Source organism: Temnothorax longispinosus, chromosome 8 (assembly GCF_030848805.1).
Source record: "Temnothorax longispinosus isolate EJ_2023e chromosome 8, Tlon_JGU_v1, whole genome shotgun sequence".
In the NCBI taxonomy this organism is placed as follows: domain Eukaryota; kingdom Metazoa; phylum Arthropoda; class Insecta; order Hymenoptera; family Formicidae; genus Temnothorax; species Temnothorax longispinosus.
The window spans coordinates 12,374,265-12,398,038 of NC_092365.1; the positions used below are offsets into that span (position 1 = coordinate 12,374,265).

Here is a 23,774-nt window from a genome sequence, read left to right on the forward strand (position 1 = left end):
CTGGCACGTTAGCGATCTTCCTAGCGATCGCCGCGCTTAACTAGGGCGCCCCTCGCAGCTGCTTCCATCCTCCGGCGGTAGTTTCGAACTCGCCTGCGTGAGACCGGCTGTCCAGGCCGCGACTCACGGACCGGCTAATCGACGGTCCGGCTGGCCAGGCCGCGGCACGTCGCGCGGTGGCGGAATCCCGGGGTGGTCCCGTTCTTCGACGGGGGCCCTCGTCGGGGCGTCCCCCTTGCCGGGCCTTCCGTATTCGGGCTGTAGTGCGTCAGTGCGGGCTACTCGTGTGCCTTGACAGGCCCTCTGCTGTTCCGAGCTACCATCCGGGTCGGGGAACACGACATTTGTCACGTCACAACTTCTATAGCTTTATCTTGTCTTTCCATCTTCTCTTTATGCCGCTGCATTCTAGCTTGCTCCCGTTCCTTTGCTTCTGTTCTTTGTTGTACACTCTATTTGTCCGATTCTTTCGCTATTTTACTTTTTTCCAATTTGAATTTTCTTTTTCATCACTGTCAGAACTATATGGTGATACTGCTCTTTCCGGATGCGGACATACCCGCTTCTTTAATGTTGATGATATTGAAATTATTGAAATAGGTTTTACAATTGGTTTTTCACCCAAAACAGCCTCCATCTCTTCGTAAAATTTATATGTTTTCAGTTCTGCTCCACTCTGGTTATTGTGGTCTTTTACTTTAGTATACGATTTTCTAACGTCTTTGAATTTGTTTTCGCATTGAATACCATTAAAGCTTCACAAGGGATTTTCTTCGTTCAAATTGTTGGCGTTTTAAATTTCGGGCGTAACGCCGGCGCGCCAATTAGCGTAAGAATTTGCCGAGTCGACCCCGACAGGGATCCGGTGTGCAATGAGGAACGGACATTTTAGTTTCGTTGAGTAATGCACAAAATATATTTGAGTCAATTTTGTGACGATACGCGTATTCGTCACTAGCGCTACGGCCCTGGCGGCCACCAAGCACATGTTCAGCGTGCGCTCCTGTGCCCGAGCGGTAGGGCAGCCGAGCGGTGGGGCAGCCCCCACCGCCCGCACTCGGGGTATAAATAGGGGACTCGAGCCGACTCGAGTCACCAGTCCTTTCCGACTCCTGTTCCCGACACGACCGCTCTCCGAGACCGCTTCACCACGCTGGGTGCTCCCAACGACTTCCTCCGTACAGAGAACGGGTGCTCCCCTGGGCGCTCCCAGGATACGGGCCTCCCCAGCTGGGTGCTTCCGGTTGGTATTACCTGTCTTTTCCTGCCTCTGGGTCGGGCGCTCCCGACCCTTTCCGCCGTACGGAAGACGGGCGCTCCCGGTGTACGGGCCGCTCAGTTGGGCGCTCCCGACTGAGCTCCTGACCGACCTACCTGCCCACGAATTCGTAAGGCAACCGTGCCTCCGCACCGGTCCGTGAATCCGTAAGGCAACCGCGCCTCCGTACTTGCCCGCGAATCCGTCAGGCAACCGCGCCTCCGCGCCTGTCCGCGAGTCCGTCTCTGTCCGACTGCGCCTCAACCCGGCACACGTACACTGCGGCTCAGCGGAACAACACATACACACGCACCGACACTCACGCCCTCCATCAAACTGTATTGTAAATAGTAAGAATAAATAGCTTTATGTAAAACTAACCAGTGTCTCCACGTTTTCTCACCCTGGCCTGGCGAGCGAATTCCGAGCGGGAAATCTCGAACGTTACAATTTAATATTGTACAGGTTTTGTGAACGCACTTTTGAGAAAGCGCGACACTTTGCGAGCACGTGATTCGATGTGGGCTCGGTGCGCGGATCACGTGACGCGATACTGTTCGCAGGACGCGGAGGCGCAGGCGAATTGAAAGCGCTATGTCTTGCACTCGATTGACGCACGAGATGCGTTTTACAGTAGTCGCGTTTGCTCGTAACACAAGACGCGAGATAGTTCGCAAATGGTCGGATCGATCTCGATGATCGAACGGACAATGGCGATGCGCGCAGGGCGACTTATACGCGTTGTTCTCCACTCGCGGTAGCGAGGTAGGATTTCTGCGGACGCACTAACGGCGCGATGCAATTAGCGGTGCTCTTGCTGAGCAGTAAGTCCGTGTGCACGACGGTGTGTAAGGCCGCGTGGAACGGACAAACGATTTACGGATGCACGACGGTGTACCACCTTCTAAACCGGAGTACTTGTCGTAACTGTCGAGAACAGAGTTCTCGCCTTTTGGTCCGTTTCGGGAGCCTTCGGTTACACGACGCGTATCGACCAATCATTCGCGTTTCCGGGATCCCGGCATGACGGATCGATACGCGTCGGGAGAAGCTTTGCGGTCAGGGTGTACATACGCGGGGAGCGGCGCGAGATTTCTTCGTTCGGAGGGCGACTGACGGATGGCGTTACTGGCACGCTATTAATCCGCGATCGCAATGATTTACAGAAAATTACGGAACACAAATCATCTGAAATCATTTGCCACACCTTACTATTTCTAATTTTAGTATTTTTGAAATCATTTTCGTGGTTCTTCTATTTGGAAATAAGTGATCTCACAGCATTGGCATCTGTCCACTTAACAGGTGCAGAATCCGATGAAGAAAGAGATTTTATATCACACGTGCGTGGAAAGTGGCCCATTACGCGCGCGCCATCTGTGTGACAAATAGCCAATTCCATACACGAGTCAAAACAGTGCGGTAATGTAACATTACCGCACTGTTTCTTCGAAACTGTGCGGTAATGTAAACATTACTGCACTGTTTTGACTCGTGTATGGAATCGGCCATCCGTCGCACAGATGACGCGCGCGCAATAATGGGCCACTTTCCACGCACTTTGTAATATAAAATAGGGTGTGTAACACGTGCGGGATGAGAATTGGACACGAGTGCGGGTGATCGCACTCGCCTTCGGCTCGTGCGTCCACTCCGCACTCGTGTCCAATTCTCAACTTCCCGCACTTGTTACACAAATAACTAGTGTATCACACGTATCTACAATGAAACGTTAATACAGTGACAATAAAAGAAAAACACAATAAATAAATCAAGTTTCTGTTAATTCAATATATTCCTAAATTATTATTGGATCTAATCAGTTCTTCTGTACTAGTCAGGGGGGACAAACTTCTCTCTTGTAAGAAAAGGAGACACTTTCGCAGCGCCACCTGGCTCTGTCCCTCCGGAAACAGAGAACTAAAATAGGTCACGTGACGAGAGTGGGGAGTAGATGCCATATTCGAATTGGGTGTGCGAGAGCGTGTACATATCAATACACAACTGTCTTCTTCTTCTCTTTCGGCTATTGGCTATGCGATTTCGGATCTCGTGAATGCCGAGTTGACGAGGCGACCAGGCAACGCGTGACATTATATCGGCGCGCGACATTAATTATCCATGTATTTTCCTACATATTAATAAATCTAAAAAATTATTTAATAAAAAATTATTATATACATTTTTTTATGTTAATACAAAATTAAAATTTGAATTAAAATATAAAAATCCACTCTTGGCCAATATGTATGCTTTTTTATTTAACAAAGAATCTATTTAACAATTTCTATTTAATTTTAGCGCAATGATATTGCACTAAAACAAATTATAATTTTTACTATTCTTCTTTCTGTCATTGAATTTATTTGCCATCAAATGTATAACGCAGAGCCGGGATTTAGGGCCGATTCCCGAGGCGACGCCTCCTATACCCCCATTACCGCTCGAGACTCAGCGGCCGAGCCGAGCCGAGCGTTGACATCACGAGCCCCACTCGTGCGGGGGGTGCAGTTTGGAATATAAAAATTCCTGTGGTCAGGTGGACTCGAACCCGGGTCCTCGGGATTACGAGTCTGGCGCTTTACCACAAGATCACACTGCCACCCTCTTGTACTTCACATATATTATATACACATATTACATGTACAAAAAATTTCAATTTTTTTATACTTCAACAAGCGTGAATCATATAAAACAAAAGTAGATTGAAATTTATTCTACAAATAGCGAGAATACTTTGCCTGAAATTACGCGTCACGTGAACGATCGGCGGCTCGGCCGCCACTAGAGCCATGGAATGTTTTTCCGAAAGCTGCGCCCCTCCATGCAAGATTGAGACCCTTGTGCGGAGCAAACTAAGCTCCGTCTTTCGGACAGAGACGTTAAGCCGTTGGTCCAAAGGGTTCAAACTTTCTTCATTTGCGTCAACAAAAATTATCGTAATATTCATCATAATTTTCTGCAACTTTAGGTCTAATAATGTCCCGACTGCATATTAATTCTCACGGTAAAAAATTGTCTGACGAAGTCCAGTGAACTCCAGGCTTTTTTTTCTTAAAAGTATACTATTTTGAGAGTAAAACGCAGAAAGTTTTTTTGCTTTATTTAAAAAAAATTTTGATAAATATTTTAGTGAAAAAAGTCAAATTTCTCGAAAAAAAATTTTTTCTCGCGTTTTTTCAACATAAATTTTTTTTTAAATTATTGGATTATAAAGAGGAAGTCATAAACTAAATTCCAGTTCAAGGTTTGAGTCGATACATCAAAAAGAACGCAAATGGCAACTGTTGTGGGGTCCATTGGACCCCGTGTGACCACTACGTTATTTTTAGGTGTGACCACAACGGGTTAAACCAGTCTCCAAAGTTACAACATCGTATTTTTTACTGTTCATTAATTGACTCTGATCTACAACTGATGCAAAGTTTATTGCACAAAAAATAAACAATCAACTCTTGAGACACTGATTTATTAAATTATATATACAGAATTAGAACAATACTACTTAAATTCACTTAAAATTAGTTTACATGAATTCGAGATCATATCACTTCATTTTTATTTCTAACAACTTGTACATATATTTAAATGTAATCAGTAGCTTACAAAATATATAACTTGTATACATATAAGAAATATAATTGCAACATATTTTCCCGTCCCACTTAACACAGACTGCGGATATAAAAATGTCAAGTATCCGGTGTGGTTAAAAAATATGTTGCAAAACATATGTATGCTTCACCAACTTGCAACATATATAACACACATCATTCACACATTACAATTAAATACAATGACTATTGCAATACATAATATAAACACAGAATAAAAAAATCGCACACATTATAGGCATACCAAATTTTAAATACGTACAATCACACTTTTACAATCACACTGCTTCTTCACATACAACTACACTTCTTCTCAGATGCAACATGTTCTGCTTTCGCTAGAATTTTGCATCTTTCCTTCGATCTCATCTCCGCCCCAAATCCACCACACTGCCTGAAGGCATACCTTCCTGACAGGAAAATATGACATCTTCAGGTAGATGATTGATCGAAGTAGAAGGACCTACCTAACTGATTTTTTAACTACTCACACATGCATTTACAATTTAAAAAAAATCGCACACATTATAGGCATACCAAATATTGAATATATACAATCACACTCTTACAATCACATACTGCTTCTTCACATACAACTACACTTCTTCTCAGATGCAACATGTTCTGCTTTCGCTAGAATTTTGCATCTTTCCTTCGATCTCATCTCCGCCCCAAATCCACCACACTGCCTGAAGGCATACCTTCCTGACAGGAAAATATGACATCTTCAGGTAGATGATTGATCGAAGTAGAAGGACCTACCTAACTGATTTTTTAACTACTCATACATGCATTTACAATTTAACATTCATAAAACGAAATTATTTACGTCTTTTTTAATAGAATTCTTATAATCCTGTACAATTTTCTTTCTTTTGTTTACATTATTTTTATACGATTCACGTATTCGTTTCATATCACACACGGCATTTATAACATCGCGCTCTAACATTTCTATATTATTATTATTAATATTAATAATTGCATTCTTATGATTACACCACGATACAATATTATTAATCGCAATTATACGCACTACAATTTTATACATATTGGCATGATGTTCTATGCATTCATGCCAATCCATATTAGCGTTCCAATTTTCTAAAAAATCTAACAGTACTTTTAAAACGTTACGACGATGAGCTCTAGTTTTTAACAATTTATTTGTAACGCTTGTAATTTGTTTTATGAAAAATAAAAATGAATTATTTCTTAAACTATTTTCGCAATTTGTACAAGAATTAACTTCTTTAAGAACTAACTTAACAATTTCATCTTGGTAATCTACAGAAGATGCTACAATTACTTCATCGTCAACATTTTTATCCGTAATTAATTCAGATGCTTCATCGTCATTACACATAATATTACGCATGTCGTTACGTTCTAAATAATTTTCAAATGTACATAACAAATTAAAATTATCATTTGTAACTTCACAATTACCGCGACGCATTGAAATACATTGCATATTATTTACAAGTAAAGTAAAAAACGATTCTTGAAATTGACGAGGTGTGGGATTAATATTACGTACAGCATGACTACAAATTTGGCCAAAAAAATTTTCTAACGGATCCTGATTACAAAATCTAGTATTTAATTTTTCAAAATCATATTTTTCACTTAAAATTTTCCACAGTTTTTGAAACCCGTCAATTGTAAACAACCAATTTTTTAAAGTCGGTACCGATTTATTTACTGTACGCGAAATTTTGTCAACGAATGCTGTTTTACGCAATATATTTTTCGCATTTACCCAAAATACATGATGATCGCTGTTTTTACTTACAGAACAACGCAAATCGTTGCTGTCTTCTCTTTTGTCGTCTCCATTCACGCTGTCAAAAAGATCGTTGAAGAAATTTACTGCTGTCGCTGTTGCTATTCCTTCTTTTTCTCCTATTTGAATTTCTTCATTGTTTACAGATACCGTGCCTATATAAATATAAACATATATATTAATAAATACATAAATTAACACACGAATAAAAACCTAATACATTCGTAAACTAATGAATAATACACTAATAAAAAAATATAATTGTTTACAATAATTTTCATTCAAATATTTGTATGTGTGTACATGTTAACCAAGTTAAAATGAAAAAATAAAACAAATTATACAAATATGATAGATATTTTTTTTATAGTTACACAATTATTTTTTCTTATACTATTTTTTGTGCAAGGAAGAAAAACTAGAATTACAGTTCTTAAAGATTTAATTATTTATTCTTTTCTTATTAAGTAAGTACTTACATTTCGATGTTGCGAATGTTTGAATAGCACTAGCCATCGTTCCACTCATTGCTTGGACTGCATTTTTTACACGCATTTTACTAATTTTTTCTTCTACCATATGCTCCGCTGTAATTTTTTTTAAAAGTGGTCGAATGGTATTGATCTTTCTATCTATGATCCAAGCTGTTTTTAATATGTCCCACGATGCAAATTGGTCTTCTTCTCCCGGAGCATTGGAAACTTGTAATACATCTTTCGATAGCCAATTATTCCGAATACCTTTTATCAGATGTGGAGGATCATATAAATGTATTATTTCCTGGTTTCCAACTTCGTATGTTTGATCTATAAAACAAGACAAATTAAAATAAATTCATGCACGCGCACATACATTTTCATCTTATGTCTCATTTATATATTTACTTTGTGCTCTATTTTCCAAATTCCTTTTCTTTCTTGTTTGAAACAATAGCTCGTTAATTGCAGCTACATTGGAGGAACCTTGATCGCACACTGTTGCAACTATGTGGAAGCCTGTCTTTGTAATTTCTGATACTACTTCTTTAATGCATCTAATTAACTGAGCGGTATTAATCTGTTTATCACAAAAATTAAATAAAAGTGGCATCTTCCAACCAGAATGTAATCCGCGTAACATAAAAACTAAAGCATGATCCGCGACTTTTCCCGTTCGATTGTTGCCCCAATCCTCAAGACCACAAATGACATCCTTCCGAATGTCATAAGTGCACTTAGGTTGGATAGATACCTCATCCCACATCATAATACATATTTTTTCTTTCATTAACATTTTTTGAGCTACACTCTCTAAATGTCTCAAAATAAATGGGTTTAATCCAGGATATACAGGTATTTGGTGCAACACCGATTGTAACGTTTGTATCGAAGGAATTTGTTTAAAAATCGATCTTAAAGTATTATATGCATGCTTCCCCATAGTCTTGTACAGTGTTAATGCGAAAGCTTTCTGTTCTACACTATAACGTTGTCCCTGCAGAATATAAAATGCTATCATAATCAAATTTACAATATTATATAGTAGTAATTACAAAAATTAACATGTAATAAATATTTGAAAATAATATATTTTGTTTATTAAACGGTAATTTCCATCGTTTTATATATATACAGGGTGCCCCTGAATTCTTGGTACTTTTTTCATATTTAGATAGAGCGAGCCAAACTGAGTCGAAAAGTCATGTACCATTTTGCAATTTTCGCAATAGTTGACGAGTTATTAATGATTAAAAATCGCCGTATTAGCCCGCCCTCCGCCAAATCCAAGCGCGCGGCGAGATGCGGCCGCCCCGCGGTCGGCGCGCGGGCAGTTGTTTACTACAAGCGGCGATGATTACGCACGAGCGGCGCGTAACGCCGGGCCCCTGTCCTAAGCGATGATAGTTTCTCTCCTTTTTTTAAATAGAAATAAAATTTTCTAACAACATAGAACATTTTTTTGTGCGTACGTATGTACATACGTGTGTACATGCATACACAAGAAAATATCAATTGTGCTGCTTAAAAAAGCGATTACTCAATTTACTTTTTTTTTTTTTTTTAGTAAGTAACGGTTGTCTTTAAGAAAGAATATTTTCTTGATAATAGTCTTAAAATGTACAAATTTTAGAAAGAGTCTTTATCATGTGCTATGTACTCGAAAGAAGAATTTATACTCCTTCAAAGAACATAATAAAATTTTATCAAAGAAAAGTCAAAATAATAAATAAAGTAATATGAGGACCCTCGAGATTAAAATAGGAGAAGGCTATGACGGTCAGACGCAGATCACAGTGCGTAATATCAGAAATAAGTGATTTATTCGTCGTTTTGATACATTACATCGATCCGTACGTTTCGGCTCAGTTTTGAGCCATCTTCAGCGGTAGTTACAGAAATTAAGTTACACGTTCTCCGTACCGTATGGTGAGTTTACTGATTCAAAGTATCAGAAACATAGACCAATTGATCCATATCTGTAAATTTGTTCAATTAATGTTGAGATATTAAAAAGATCTCTTAGGAAACTCACCATTCGGTCTGAAAAACGTGGAATACAGAGCCATGTATACATAATAAATACTCTCTGCGAGAAGTCTTGACGATCTTATCGACACGACACATGCACAGCAATGATATGAAAGGTCTTGCAAGAAGAGGCATGTCGTAGGTCAACACACCGGCGAGGATTATAACAAAGCACGATTTGACACCGTCTCAAAATGACACGGATTTTTTGCATCATGCATATGTCACGGTTTTGAGCAAATTGTAATCCATGCTCATGAACTTTGGTCGTTGGCAAATCGGGGTTTTACTATTGGTACATGCAATATTGTGACGGTGTCAAATCGTGCTTTGTTATAATCCTCGCCGGTGTGTTGATCTACGACATGCTTCTTCTTGCAAGACCTTTCATATTATTGTGTGTCGTGTCGACAAGATCGTCAAGTCTTCTCGCAGAGAATAGATATTCATTATGTACGCATGGCTCTGTATTCCATGTTTTTCAGACCGAATGGTGAGTTTCCTAAGGGATCTTCTTAATATCTCAACATTAATTGAACAAATTTACAGATATGGATCAATTGGTCTATGTTTCTGATACTTTGAATCAGTAAACTCACCATACGGTACGGAGATTGTGTAACTTAACTTCTGTAACTACTGCTGAAGATGGCTCAAAGCTGAGCCGAAACGTACGGATCGATGTAATGTATCAAAACGACGAATAAATCAGTTATTTCTGATATTACGCACTGTGATCTGCGTCTGACCCTCATAGCCTTGACTTCTCCTATCAAAATAATTAACAAATTAAATTTTTGTTTTAATTTTATATTCTTAACTGAAGAACTGAATAATTAGAATGTAGAATATTATTTATTTTAAGTAATATTATCAAGAAAACATTTTTTGTAAAGATCATCGTTATACTTAAAAGAAGAGAAAACTGAGTAATTGGTTTTCTTAGCACTAGAATGATATTTTTTTACTCGTGCGTATACGGCACGCCATTTTACTATTTAATATCATCATAAAAATTCTATCAAATTAAATCGATACTTAAAGAAAAGAAATTATTATTATGTCTAGACATACTTATAATTTATCGAATTATTATTAAGCTATAATTGAAAATGTAGAATTACAATTATGTCTAGACAAAATATTAATTCTGAATTTATTTTACGTTATGACATAAAAAATTTTCGGGAATTAAAATTATGTACATAATTGTAATTCCCGAATTTTACTTATGTACGCAATTTTAATACTTGAATTTCTATTATGTACACACAATCGTAATTCTGGAATTACTTTTTTTCTTTTGGTAAGTAACGGGGTTCTTTAAGAAAGAATATTTTCTTGATAATAATCTTAAAATGTATTCATCACAAATTTTAGAAAAAGTCTTTATCATGTACTGGAAAAAAGAATTTATACTCCTTCAAAAAACATTATACTATTTTATCAAAGAAAAGTCAAAATAATAAGCAAATCAAATTTTTGTTTTAATTTTATATTTTTAATTGAATAGTTAAACAATTAGAATTTAGAATATTATTTGTTTTAAGTAAAGAGAGTGATGAGTGTATTTTAAGATTATTATAAAAATGAAATATTCTTTGCGAAGATGACCGTTAAAAGAAGGGAAATGGAGTAATTGGTTTTCTTAGCACTAGAATGATATTTTTTGCGTGTGAATTGTGCATGAATAGCAATCGCGATATAAGATCGCGAGCCAAAAAATAATTTTTTTTTCTGTGGCAAGAAAATGATAGAGCGCTATCATTTCCACACCACCTTGCGGTAGATAGCATGGCGCATTTTTTTTTAAGTGGTATCCCCAGTAGGTCTAATCCACTTTGCATTAAAATATTTTCATATTTTAATGTAAGAACTGTTCGAAGTGCCTTCCTCCTTCTCGTATACAGAGTTCGGCCCTTCGAATGATATTGCGCGTCGAGCGGTGCGCCATTTCCGGCGTGATGGTACCGAAAGCTGCGAGAATTTCTTCTCGTACCTCAGCTTCTGTACCACCACGCCTGTGCTCGACTAAATCTTTGATGTAACCCCAAACGAAATAGTCGAGCACGTTAAGATCCGGCGACCGCGCCGGCCAGATGATTGGGCCACCTCGACCCATCCATCTACCCGGATATCGCGCGTCTAAAACATTTCGCGCCTGTCGCGAAAAATGCGCGGGAGCCCCGTCGTGCTGGAAAATGAGCTCTTCCCGTTCACGAAGGGGAACGTCTTCGAGAAGACCGGGCAACTCATGTTCCAGAAACCGCGCGTAAACTTCCCCGGTTAAACGTGGCGGGAGAATGTAGGGACCGATCTGAAAATCATAGAAAGAGTGTAATTTGAAAAAACTGTGAGGGATACAAAGACGGACTTTTTTAACTCATAAACTTACTACTTACAATTCGGTTCGCTTTTATTCCTGCCCAAACATTTATCGACCAGCGATATTGGAACGCGCCTTGGCGAATGGCGTGCGGATTTTCACCTCTCCATAATAAAAAATTATGGGAGTTAAACACTCCATTTGGTGTGAAGGTCGCTTCGTCCGTCCACAGGATGCGGTCGGGGAAAAGAGCGTTCCGCCGACACTGCGCGAGGAACCCTGTGGTGTATTTCGCCGATAAATAATATTTGTTAAAAGCAGCGTAAACATTAAAGAAAGATGATAAAAGTACCTTCACAATAATAGATGCGCTGCTCTGCATCTCTTGCAAGAAGTTGCTGCACCCGTTGATAATGATACGGGTGCAATCCGTCCTGACGTAGAACCCGATGTACGACGCTTTGGGAGAGACCAAGCATACCAGCGACACGGCGTATGGTAGGCGTCTCTGGGGGTTCTCGGGATCGTCCTCGAAATCCTCGAATATTTGGAGGATTCTTTCTTCGTCGACTACGCGACGTTGCAACGGCGCACCAGCATTTCGCCAATTGGGCATAAGAGATCCTGTCTCTCTGGCGCGTTGGACACATCCCAAAATCACGTTGTATCCGGGATGTCGTTCACGCTCGGGGAATCGTTCCGCGTAGAGTCGAACGGCGGCACGGACGTTTTCTCCAGCCATTCCATACGTAATTAGCATATCTGTATACTCTTGAGCAGTATACATTTTCTTACAATTTATCAAAATATTAGCGAGAATGCACGCACGTCGGACGCTTAGGTACGACTCGTGGAGCGACAAACAACAAACGTTTGCAGTTAATAATATTCTTTTGTTTTAACGTGGTTTGTCGCTCCACGACAATTGTGCCCAGCGTCCGACGTGCGTGCATTCTCGCTAATATTTTGATAAATTGTGAGAAAATGTATACTGCTCAAGAGTATACAGATATGCTAATTACGTATGGAATGGCTGGAGAAAACGTCCGTGCCGCCGTTCGACTCTACGCGGAACGATTCCCCGAGCGTGAACGACATCCCGGATACAACGTGATTTTGGGATGTGTCCAACGCGCCAGAGAGACAGGATCTCTTATGCCCAATTGGCGAAATGCTGGTGCGCCGTTGCAACGTCGCGTAGTCGACGAAGAAAGAATCCTCCAAATATTCGAGGATTTCGAGGACGATCCCGAGAACCCCCAGAGACGACCTACCATACGCCGTGTCGCTGGTATGCTTGGTCTCTCCCAAAGCGTCGTACATCGGGTTCTACGTCAGGACGGATTGCACCCGTATCATTATCAACGGGTGCAGCAACTTCTTGCAAGAGATGCAGAGCAGCGCATCTATTATTGTGAAGGTACTTTTATCATCTTTCTTTAATGTTTACGCTGCTTTTAACAAATATTAATTATCGGCGAAATACACCACAGGGTTCCTCGCGCAGTGTCGGCGGAACGCTCTTTTCCCCGACCGCATCCTGTGGACGGACGAAGCGACCTTCACACCAAATGGAGTGTTTAACTCCCATAATTTTTTATCATGGAGAGGTGAAAATCCGCACGCCATTCGCCAAGGCGCGTTCCAATATCGCTGGTCGATAAATGTTTGGGCAGGAATAAAAGCGAACCGAATTGTAAGTAGTAAGTTTATGAGTTAAAAAAGTCCGTCTTTGTATCCCTCACAGTTTTTTCAAATTACACTCTTTCTATGATTTTCAGATCGGTCCCTACATTCTCCCGCCACGTTTAACCGGGGAAGTTTACGCGCGGTTTCTGGAACATGAGTTGCCCGGTCTTCTCGAAGACGTTCCCCTTCGTGAACGGGAAGAGCTCATTTTCCAGCACGACGGGGCTCCCGCGCATTTTTCGCGACAGGCGCGAAATGTTTTAGACGCGCGATATCCGGGTAGATGGATGGGTCGAGGTGGACCAATAATTTGGCCGGCGCGGTCGCCGGATCTTAACGTGCTCGACTATTTCGTTTGGGGTTACATCAAAGATTTAGTCGAGCACAGGCGTGGTGGTACAGAAGCTGAGGTACGAGAAGAAATTCTCGCAGCTTTCGGTACCATCACGCCGGAAATGGCGCACCGCTCGACGCGCAATATCATTCGAAGGGCCGAACTCTGTATACGAGAAGGAGGAAGGCACTTCGAACAGTTCTTACATTAAAATATGAAAATATTTTAATGCAAAGTGGATTAGACCTACTGGGGATACCACTTAAAAAAAAATGCGCCATGCTATCTACCGCAAGGTGGTGTGGAAATGATAGCGCTCTATCATTTTCTTGCCACAGAAAAAAAAATTATTTTTTGGCTCGCGATCTTATATCGCGATTGCTATTCATGCACAATTCACACGCAAAAAATATCATTCTAGTGCTAAGAAAACCAATTACTCCATTTCCCTTCTTTTAACGGTCATCTTCGCAAAGAATATTTCATTTTTATAATAATCTTAAAATACACTCATCACTCTCTTTCTTAAAACAAATAATATTCTAAATTCTAATTGTTTAACTATTCAATTAAAAATATAAAATTAAAACAAAAATTTGATTTGCTTATTATTTTGACTTTTCTTTGATAAAATAGTATAATGTTTTTTGAAGGAGTATAAATTCTTTTTTCCAGTACATGATAAAGACTTTTTCTAAAATTTGTGATGAATACATTTTAAGATTATTATCAAGAAAATATTCTTTCTTAAAGAACCCCGTTACTTACCAAAAGAAAAAAAGTAATTCCAGAATTACGATTGTGTGTACATAATAGAAATTCAAGTATTAAAATTGCGTACATAAGTAAAATTCGGGAATTACAATTATGTACATAATTTTAATTCCCGAAAATTTTTTATGTCATAACGTAAAATAAATTCAGAATTAATATTTTGTCTAGACATAATTGTAATTCTACATTTTCAATTATAGCTTAATAATAATTCGATAAATTATAAGTATGTCTAGACATAATAATAATTTCTTTTCTTTAAGTATCGATTTAATTTGATAGAATTTTTATGATGATATTAAATAGTAAAATGGCGTGCCGTATACGCACGAGTAAAAAAATATCATTCTAGTGCTAAGAAAACCAATTACTCAGTTTTCTCTTCTTTTAAGTATAACGATGATCTTTACAAAAAATGTTTTCTTGATAATATTACTTAAAATAAATAATATTCTACATTCTAATTATTCAGTTCTTCAGTTAAGAATATAAAATTAAAACAAAAATTTAATTTGCTAATTATTTTGATAGGAGAAGTCAAGGCTATGAGGGTCAGACGCAGATCACAGTGCGTAATATCAGAAATAACTGATTTATTCGTCGTTTTGATACATTACATCGATCCGTACGTTTCGGCTCAGCTTTGAGCCATCTTCAGCAGTAGTTACAGAAGTTAAGTTACACAATCTCCGTACCGTATGGTGAGTTTACTGATTCAAAGTATCAGAAACATAGACCAATTGATCCATATCTGTAAATTTGTTCAATTAATGTTGAGATATTAAGAAGATCCCTTAGGAAACTCACCATTCGGTCTGAAAAACATGGAATACAGAGCCATGCGTACATAATGAATATCTATTCTCTGCGAGAAGACTTGACGATCTTGTCGACACGACACACAATAATATGAAAGGTCTTGCAAGAAGAAGCAATGTCGTAGATCAACACACCGGCGAGGATTATAACAAAGCACGATTTGACACCGTCACAATATTGCATGTACCAATAGTAAAACCCCGATTTGCCAACGACCAAAGTTCATGAGCATGGATTACAATTTGCTCAAAACCGTGACATATGCATGATGCAAAAAATCCGTGTCATTTTGAGACGGTGTCAAATCGTGCTTTGTTATAATCCTCGCCGGTGTGTTGACCTACGACATGCCTCTTCTTGCAAGACCTTTCATATCATTGCTGTGCATGTGTCGTGTCGATAAGATCGTCAAGACTTCTCGCAGAGAGTATTTATTATGTATACATGGCTCTGTATTCCACGTTTTTCAGACCGAATGGTGAGTTTCCTAAGAGATCTTTTTAATATCTCAACATTAATTGAACAAATTTACAGATATGGATCAATTGGTCTATGTTTCTGATACTTTGAATCAGTAAACTCACCATACGGTACGGAGAACGTGTAACTTAATTTCGTAACTACCGCTGAAGATGGCTCAAAACTGAGCCGAAACGTACGGATCGATGTAATGTATCAAAACGACGAATAAATCACTTATTTCTGATATTACGCACTGTGATCTGCGTCTGACCGTCATAGCCTTCTCCTATTTTAATCTCGAGGGTCCTCATATTACTTTATTTATTATTTTGACTTTTCTTTGATAAAATTTTATTATGTTCTTTGAAGGAGTATAAATTCTTCTTTCGAGTACATAGCACATGATAAAGACTCTTTCTAAAATTTGTACATTTTAAGACTATTATCAAGAAAATATTCTTTCTTAAAGACAACCGTTACTTACTAAAAAAAAAAAAAAAGTAAATTGAGTAATCGCTTTTTTAAGCAGCACAATTGATATTTTTCTGTATGCATGTACACACGTATGTACATACGTACGCACAAAAAAATGTTCTATGTTGTTAGAAAATTTTATTTCTATTTAAAAAAAAGGAGAGAAACTATCATCGCTTAGGACAGGGGCCCGGCGTTACGCGCCGCTCGTGCGTAATCATCGCCGCTTGTAGTAAACAACTGCCCGCGCGCCGACCGCGGGGCGGCCGCATCTCGCCGCGCGCTTGGATTTGGCGGAGGGCGGGCTAATACGGCGATTTTTAATCATTAATAACTCGTCAACTATTGCGAAAATTGCAAAATGGTACATGACTTTTCGACTCAGTTTGGCTCGCTCTATCTAAATATGAAAAAAGTACCAAGAATTCAGGGGCATATATATATATATATATATATGTAGGTCTAGAGGTATGTTCCGGGACTGTTTACGTTTTTTGAAATGTACAGTCCTGGAATATAACGCATATATATGTAATCAGATTCAAAAAATTGTCCCGAAACGTGCCGTAGGACATGAATTTTTTCCAGGACAGTCCTGGAAACTGCCAAATGTCCTGGAATATACCGATGTAAAAAAATAAAAGTCCCGGAACATACTTCCGGACCTACATATATATATATATATATATATTAAAATTATTATATATTTTCGTGTGTATTTCTTTTACAGAATATCTATTTAATAGAAATCGTTATAATTTTGACCTCATTTTCTGTATTAGGATCAATTAAAAACTACTAATTACTTTGCTACACAGTACACGCACACGCGCGCGCGTGTATATATATATATGTATATATGTGTATATATATATGTATATATATATATATATATATATATATATGTATTGTGTGTGTGTGTGTGTGTGTGTGTGTGTGTGTGTGTGTGTGTGTGTGTGTTCATGTGCGTGTGTGTACACACTCACACAAAACAGTTTCAATATTCAAGATATAGTATCAGAAATATAATATGCAATATATGATAGAAATATATAATCAATATACAGATAATACAATATACAGACAATGGAAATTAAGTTCTATTTCTTCGTAAACTCAACGTTATTGTAGACAACTGCACCACCTTCGCTGACAACAATCTAAAATAGAAAATAAAATTTGTATGTAAAAATTGCGTATAGGAATAAAATACATAATTCGTACTAAAAATATCATTATTTACTTACATATTTTGTTTTATATTCCTAAATATTATGCGTTGTTAGGATTAGCCTTTTTTCCTTTTCTATGTTTGAAATTTAACTATTCTGTTCCTTTCCACATTTTTCCATGTATCCTTTATTTTAAAATCTGTCACCTAAATACATAATTAATCTTAGTTAAAAAATTTTAAAGTTACATTAGGTTAAAATGTTTAAGAACTCTTGCAAGTAAAGAAAATTTTCCATAACTTTATTGAACCTTACCTTGCTGAAAATATTTTCTTCAGTTACTCAAAATAAAATATTGCCTTATAAGATAACTGTACATAACATGCATATCACAAATGCATTTAAAGATCTTAAAGTTCATAATGCAAAATCGATAGGTTGAAAATCAGGAAATAGATCAATAGTCCAGACGACACATTAGTGTCTCAAAAACAGATACACACCATAATCCACACGTAGGAAAATTAGCACATACATAAATATAATCAGTTAATGAGCAGATCGAAAAAAAATGTAATATAAATTTAAAAAATGAAATATAAACTGGCGCAAGGCTTTCATGTTTATAATTAAAACGTTAAATTTATATTAAAACGATAAAAACCCATATTAATAGAATGTTATCCTTGTGACCAATATATAATTGTAGATTATAGAAAATGAATTCTAGAAAATATAATTATAATTAGTAACTTCTATAAAATAATTATAGAACAAATATATAAAATAATGGGCATAAATACGTGAAATAAAGATACAAATTAATAAATCAACATTAGATTATAAAAAATTTTGAAAATAGATATTGTAAAGTAATAAAAAACATATAATATCTAATTAACATAATAATTGAAAACTATAAGAAAATAAAGAAAAGAAATAAAATAAATAAGAAAAAAAGAAAGAAAAAGAAAGTAAAAAAAAACCAATTAGCACCATCATCAATCAGTTAAAAACCCCTTTACCATAAAACACGCCATATTGTTAATATTTTTAATGTATTGAAAAATACAAAATTTAATATAATGCATCTTTCCGTAGTTATACACATACAGTAATAAAAATAAGCAAATATAAATATAAAATTCACACATGTATAATGATCAATATGTATAATTTCTCGTGAGAATCTCAGTTTTATATATGTGATGCATTCATAGTAGCAAACATATTAATAACATTGATAAAACAAAAGAATAAAAAAATATTTAAAAAATAAAATAGAAATTGAGACTGCGTTCCGAAATTCACTACTAGTACTGAAAATCTATAATGTGCGTGACATAAATTATAGATTTGCAGTACTGGCATTGAATATCGGAACGCAGCCATAGAAAAATAAAATAAGAAATAAGAAAGTACAAAGATACTAAAACATTACAGTAACAAAATTTTAAAAAAGATTTTCTGATATTTCGTCAAGTCTGTAGTCATATCCTTCCATTTGTTTCGTTGCAAATTCTTCTTTTCTCTTCTCTGTTTTTCAATAATTTTTTTCTTCTTATAAATGGATTTCTTCATTCTTCTTACATTCCTTTGTAATTCTAGGACTCTTTTGTCTTTACAATTCAATGATATAGAATTAGGATTGCACTGTACATTTTCAACTGTTTCATTGATTTGACTAGTACTGGCATTACATGACATAATGTCATTATTATCACTGTTAATATTGATATTAATATTAACAGTTTCTATTTCATCTGATAGATGCATAGATGGAATAGCATCATTTTTTAGTACACGTCTTTTTGTGTCAACACAAATCATATGATCTGGAAAATGTAAAGTACAGATCCGTAATTCTTTCAATATTGTCTCCGATGCACCTGTAATATAAACAAAATCTTTGTAAACATATTATATATTACACACACACACACACACACACACACACACGAGTGCGTATATGTGCGTATGCTTATATTTTCAACGTAAGCAAATATAAATATTATTTCCATAGTAATATAAATATTATTATTTCTATGTTACCTATCAAATCAGTCCGTCCAATTGTTCTTAGCCATTGTTCTGCTTTTTGTGTATCTCGTGGAAGCCTATGTACAGGTGTATCCTTATTCGAAAAGCATTTGGGCACACAGCATTTACGTACCATCTTGGTATAAAAATACTTACTAAAATACTAATAATTATATTAATATAAATAATAATATATATATATTTAATATTAAAGACTAATATATTATTTAATATTCTAAACTAAATATTATATGAATAATTATATATATATGTAATATATGTAAATAAAAATAATCTTATCCGTTTCGATAAATCCTTTCAGCTTTCCTTCCTTCTACTCTATTCCTCTTGCAAATTCTCTGCTGCAGTCCAATACACTATAATCTTGCACAAGTTAACGAATCTTCATGAGCTCAGCTGTACTCAGCCGCGCTTTTGCTGTTTGTTGACGAGGGGATTAGAGAGGAGAAGAGAAAGGAACGACGGTGCTGCCTCTATCGCTGTCCCCCCGTACTGCCACGTCCGTCGCCCAAAAATCCAGCGAGTTTGTCCCCCCTGGTACTAGTTTCATCAGCATCAGATGAAACTGAAGGAACAATACCAGTGTTACAACTTTCTACAAGAGAATGATTGTATTAAAGAAAAGAAGATAATAAAAAGAAATCAACAGTCTATTTATTAAAAAATGTACATACTTGAATTGTTACTGACTGTACTAAGATTAAAGAACTGTCTTGTTTCTAATGTGTCAGGAATCATCATAAGAACATCAGCTGTAATAAATCATGCTTATTAGTTTATAAACACACATGCACACAAAATTAGTTTTATAAAAAAAAATTGTTTTAGCAAAGAAAATGTGATAGTCTGATACACCAGATGAATAAATGTGATACAAATTATTTTATTAATAACGTTATATATTGATATTACACAATAACAACTCGAAATTTTTTTGTCTTTTTTCTATTTTTTTATAGGTCTCTTGTAATAGATAAAACTGGATATTAATATCTCTAGTAATATTTAAAAAATAATTGCAGAAAGAAAATTCCTGATCTCCTATGGTACGTGTGAATTCAAGTCATAAGTACTTACTGACTCTATCGCGAATAAATAACGATCCATCCAGTAACAGGTTCGTTGGTTCCTGATTTATATAGTTCATGCCTTTTGACATCTAAAGCAAAATTCGAATTTGACATCTTTAAGTGTGCGTTCTGAAATATATTAACAATTAATAAAATAATTTAAACTAGATCGCTTAAATGAATCACACAAATGTTGAAATGTTTTCCGCTAACAATAAGATAAACGCAAATATTACTAATTCGGATTCTAACAAATAAAGAATAAAAAGAGAAATCAAGAAATATTTAATTAAATATAAACTTATCCTAAACAGATCCAATAAGTGAGAAAAACTATGATCTCTATTATCAGACGAAATAATATATTGTGAAAAAGTAGTTTATTGAAAATATTTTTAAATTTTAATCACAACTAATTTCTCTTAAATAGATATCATATTTGAGATTTTTGTTATAAAAATATTTATAATAACTGGATAATAAATAACTCCTTAATATGTATAGTAGAACATTATGTGTACTTTCCTATATAACTGTTTTTTTTATTAACAATTATTATTTTAATAATTTTTATGTACATTCATACAATAAGAAATTCAATTTGTCAATGATTGTTATATATTTGTGATACAACGTATAATTCTCTTTTTTAAATTTAGGTTCTATTTTTTAAGTTATTTATAATTTAATTAAACAGTGTGTTAAGGATATCTCTAAAGAGCGGTCTACAATGAGTCGGCGACGAGGTGTTTGCAACGCATTGTAGACCGTCCTTAAATGTTTTAAACTCTTATACTAAGGGCCTGAGCAGAATGGCTGTCTTAGAATTTTAAGACACTGTCTTATGTTTTAAATCTTTTTCTTTAGTAACGCACAATACTGTCTTGTGTCTCAAGTCTTAAACGTGTATACGAAACTGTCAACAATGTTTAAGACTTGAGAGTCTTAAGAACACAAGACAGTATTGTGCGTTACGAAAGACAAAGAATTAAAGCATAAAACATTGTCTTAAAATTATAAGTCAGCCATTATTCTCAAGCCCTAACATAGTTCAATATCATCTTTACGTTCTTGCAATAAAGAAGGAAATATAGTATTACAAAATTAATTTATTGTTAATTCTGACAACATGAAAACAAACAGAACGAATGTAGTCAAAGGATGTTGTTTTAAATACAATGTCACTTACTGACAATGAGTATCAGGTTTAATTAAGGGGTAACGCCACTCTAGAGTCCCGAAAAAAAAGCCAATTTTTGGTAATTTTTTTCAGAAATACAATAATCATAAATGAAAATTGGTTTAATTCTATTTATTATCTATATATTAAAGTATAAAAAATTTTTTTTATTAATTATTTATTGCCAAAATGGCGGCGCCAGAGCTATTGCTTTAAAGTGCCTTTTTGCGGAAGGCGTTCAACGGGCGAAATCGAAGCTCTTATAATTTTTGAGCTGGAACAAAAATTCAAAAATTTTTGAAAAATATATAAGATTTTCTATAGAAGTACCTAGGGGAATTGCGAAATATCATTTTTTGTAAGAATGGTACATGTTGGAAAAAAGTGCTTCATTTTTCGCTAAAAAATGCACAAAATTGTTTATAAAAAAAGTTTTGTTCAACTTATCGCAAAATCCCTAGGTACTTCTAAAGATAATGTTATTGTAAAGTTTCACTCAAAATTTCAAGTGAATCGGATAAAAGGTGTTCGAGTTCTGATTCTGCCCGACTTTAAAAAAACGATTTCAAGAAAAACGCGTTTAAAGTTTCAGACGCTCGAAGCGCGCTCCGAACGCGCCGGCAGACGGATTACGAAAAAGGGATAATAGAGATTTTTCCGAGCTTTGAAACCAAGTGTACCTTATTTCTAAGACCTTAAAGCATCGTTTAAGCAAAAAAAATCGATTTTTTGAAAATTCTAGAGTGGCTTTACCCCTTAAATCGTGCAAAAGAGGTTGAGCATATGGTCCATCTCCGGCTATATTTCGTAAGGCCCACACTGCTCGTTTCGCAACAATAAGCGATGCAGACTGTAATAGCTTCACTAATTGTGATATTTGCAGGGCGGCAGTGGTCTAGTGGTAGAGCACCAGACTCGTAATTTGAGGAACCAGGTTCGAGTCCACGAGAGCCACGTAAACATGGAATGTTTTCCCGAAGCTGCGCCCCTCCGTGCAAGATAGGCTCTTGTGCGGAGCAAACTGGGCTCCGTCTTTCGGAAAGAGACGTTAAGCCGTTGGTCCAAAGGGTTAAAGTGAGAGGAGAAAGGGTAGTAGTGTAAAGGTTTGGGTAACGTTCCTTATAAAAACGCCTTGCAAACCCTGCGGGGATAAGCAATAAAGATAGTTTAATTGTGATACTTGCTTTGCGTTGCTTTTTATTCGTACAATATCGTATCTCCTAAGATATAAACTGCTTAACAATAGGCGATGCAGACTGAAATAATTTTTTGTATTTGTTTTGCATTGCTTTTTATTTGTGCCTCTTAAGATACATATACAAAATATATAAAATGTATATCAAATAATGTAAAATATATGTAGCGATCTTAAAGCCATTTTACAATAGCGTAAACGTAGTCTCGTAAGTGGTTGTAACATATTCAGAATGTATTCAGCATTTAGCATATGGTTTTCGTCATAATGTAACGTAAATATATGCAATGCGCGTATTTATCGTTATATAAAAGTGTGTTCTGAATACATTCTGAATATGTTACAAACCACTTACGACTACGTTTACGCTATTGTAATCGGCTTTATATATGTAGAAATGAGGTTAATTTACGTGAGAAGGGATACAATTTTGTACCGGTAGTGACGAGAGCGAGAGATAGAGTGCGTCGAGTGCGTTCAGATTCCATAAACCACTCGGGACCTTCTCGCTAGCTCCGCTCACTCACCCGGTCACCCAGCGATCACCTACCAGGAATCTGAACGCACCCCTGGAACCACGGTGGCAGGACTCCTGCCGCAGGAGTTCCGGGCACAGGGATCATCGTCGAGAATAAACCCGACTAACTTCTTCATTGGAGTCCCAAGGACACGCCTACACGGAAAACCCAATTTGCAATGAAAGATGATGCATAGATTACTGGGTAAATGTTAATGGTTATGCACCGTAAGATAGCGTGGTGATCACTGTCGTCTTTTATGCGCATGCATTACACTTTTTGATACCTCAAGCGCATCTTTTATGGTTATATTGTAGGTTATGTGTACTACATCGAGGTATCGAGAACTCTAGCACTGTGCACCACAAAATCTGGTGCAGACGTAACAAAAACCTATTCGTGTGTTTCGAAATAACGCAACCCAGTAAGCACTGTACAGTTGAACGCATATGTATACAAATAAATAGTGCTGATCGACATATACATAGTGCTCGAATGATATATTACAGCTACCTCAATTTCTAGCATCAAGTTT

At 36.5% G+C, this 23,774-nt stretch overlaps 2 protein-coding genes and 1 pseudogene across 2 annotated transcripts; 2 read left to right on the plus strand and 1 right to left on the minus strand.

Annotated features, from left to right (window-relative positions):
* LOC139818306 (uncharacterized) overlaps positions 1–23,774 on the plus strand; it is a 111,630-nt pseudogene that overhangs the window by 46,250 nt on the left and 41,606 nt on the right.
* On the minus strand, positions 10,089–12,233 carry LOC139817762 (uncharacterized). The gene is made up of 2 exons (XM_071786052.1): positions 11,568–12,233; positions 10,089–11,482 (listed from the first exon to the last, which is right to left on the minus strand). Exons 1-2 carry the CDS (start codon positions 12,231–12,233, stop codon positions 11,030–11,032), a joined length of 1,119 nt encoding a protein of 372 aa, XP_071642153.1. The 3' UTR covers positions 10,089–11,029.
* Positions 12,521–14,017, plus strand: LOC139817763 (uncharacterized). Its single transcript, XM_071786054.1, has 3 exons — positions 12,521–12,911; positions 12,985–13,187; positions 13,273–14,017. The coding sequence occupies exons 1-3, from the start codon at positions 12,521–12,523 to the stop codon at positions 13,723–13,725; spliced, it is 1,047 nt and encodes a 348-aa protein (XP_071642155.1). The 3' UTR covers positions 13,726–14,017.

Coding starts and splice junctions, on each gene's coding strand:
- LOC139817763 (XM_071786054.1), top strand. CDS start 12,521: ATGGCTGGAGAAAACGTCCGTGCCGCCGTTCGACTCTACGCGGAACGA. Junction 12,912..12,984: donor GCGCATCTATTATTGTGAAG/GTACTTTTATCA, acceptor AATACACCACAG/GGTTCCTCGCGCAGTGTCGG. Junction 13,188..13,272: donor GAATAAAAGCGAACCGAATT/GTAAGTAGTAAG, acceptor TATGATTTTCAG/ATCGGTCCCTACATTCTCCC.
- LOC139817762 (XM_071786052.1), bottom strand. CDS start 12,233: ATGGCTGGAGAAAACGTCCGTGCCGCCGTTCGACTCTACGCGGAACGA. Junction 11,483..11,567: donor GAATAAAAGCGAACCGAATT/GTAAGTAGTAAG, acceptor TATGATTTTCAG/ATCGGTCCCTACATTCTCCC.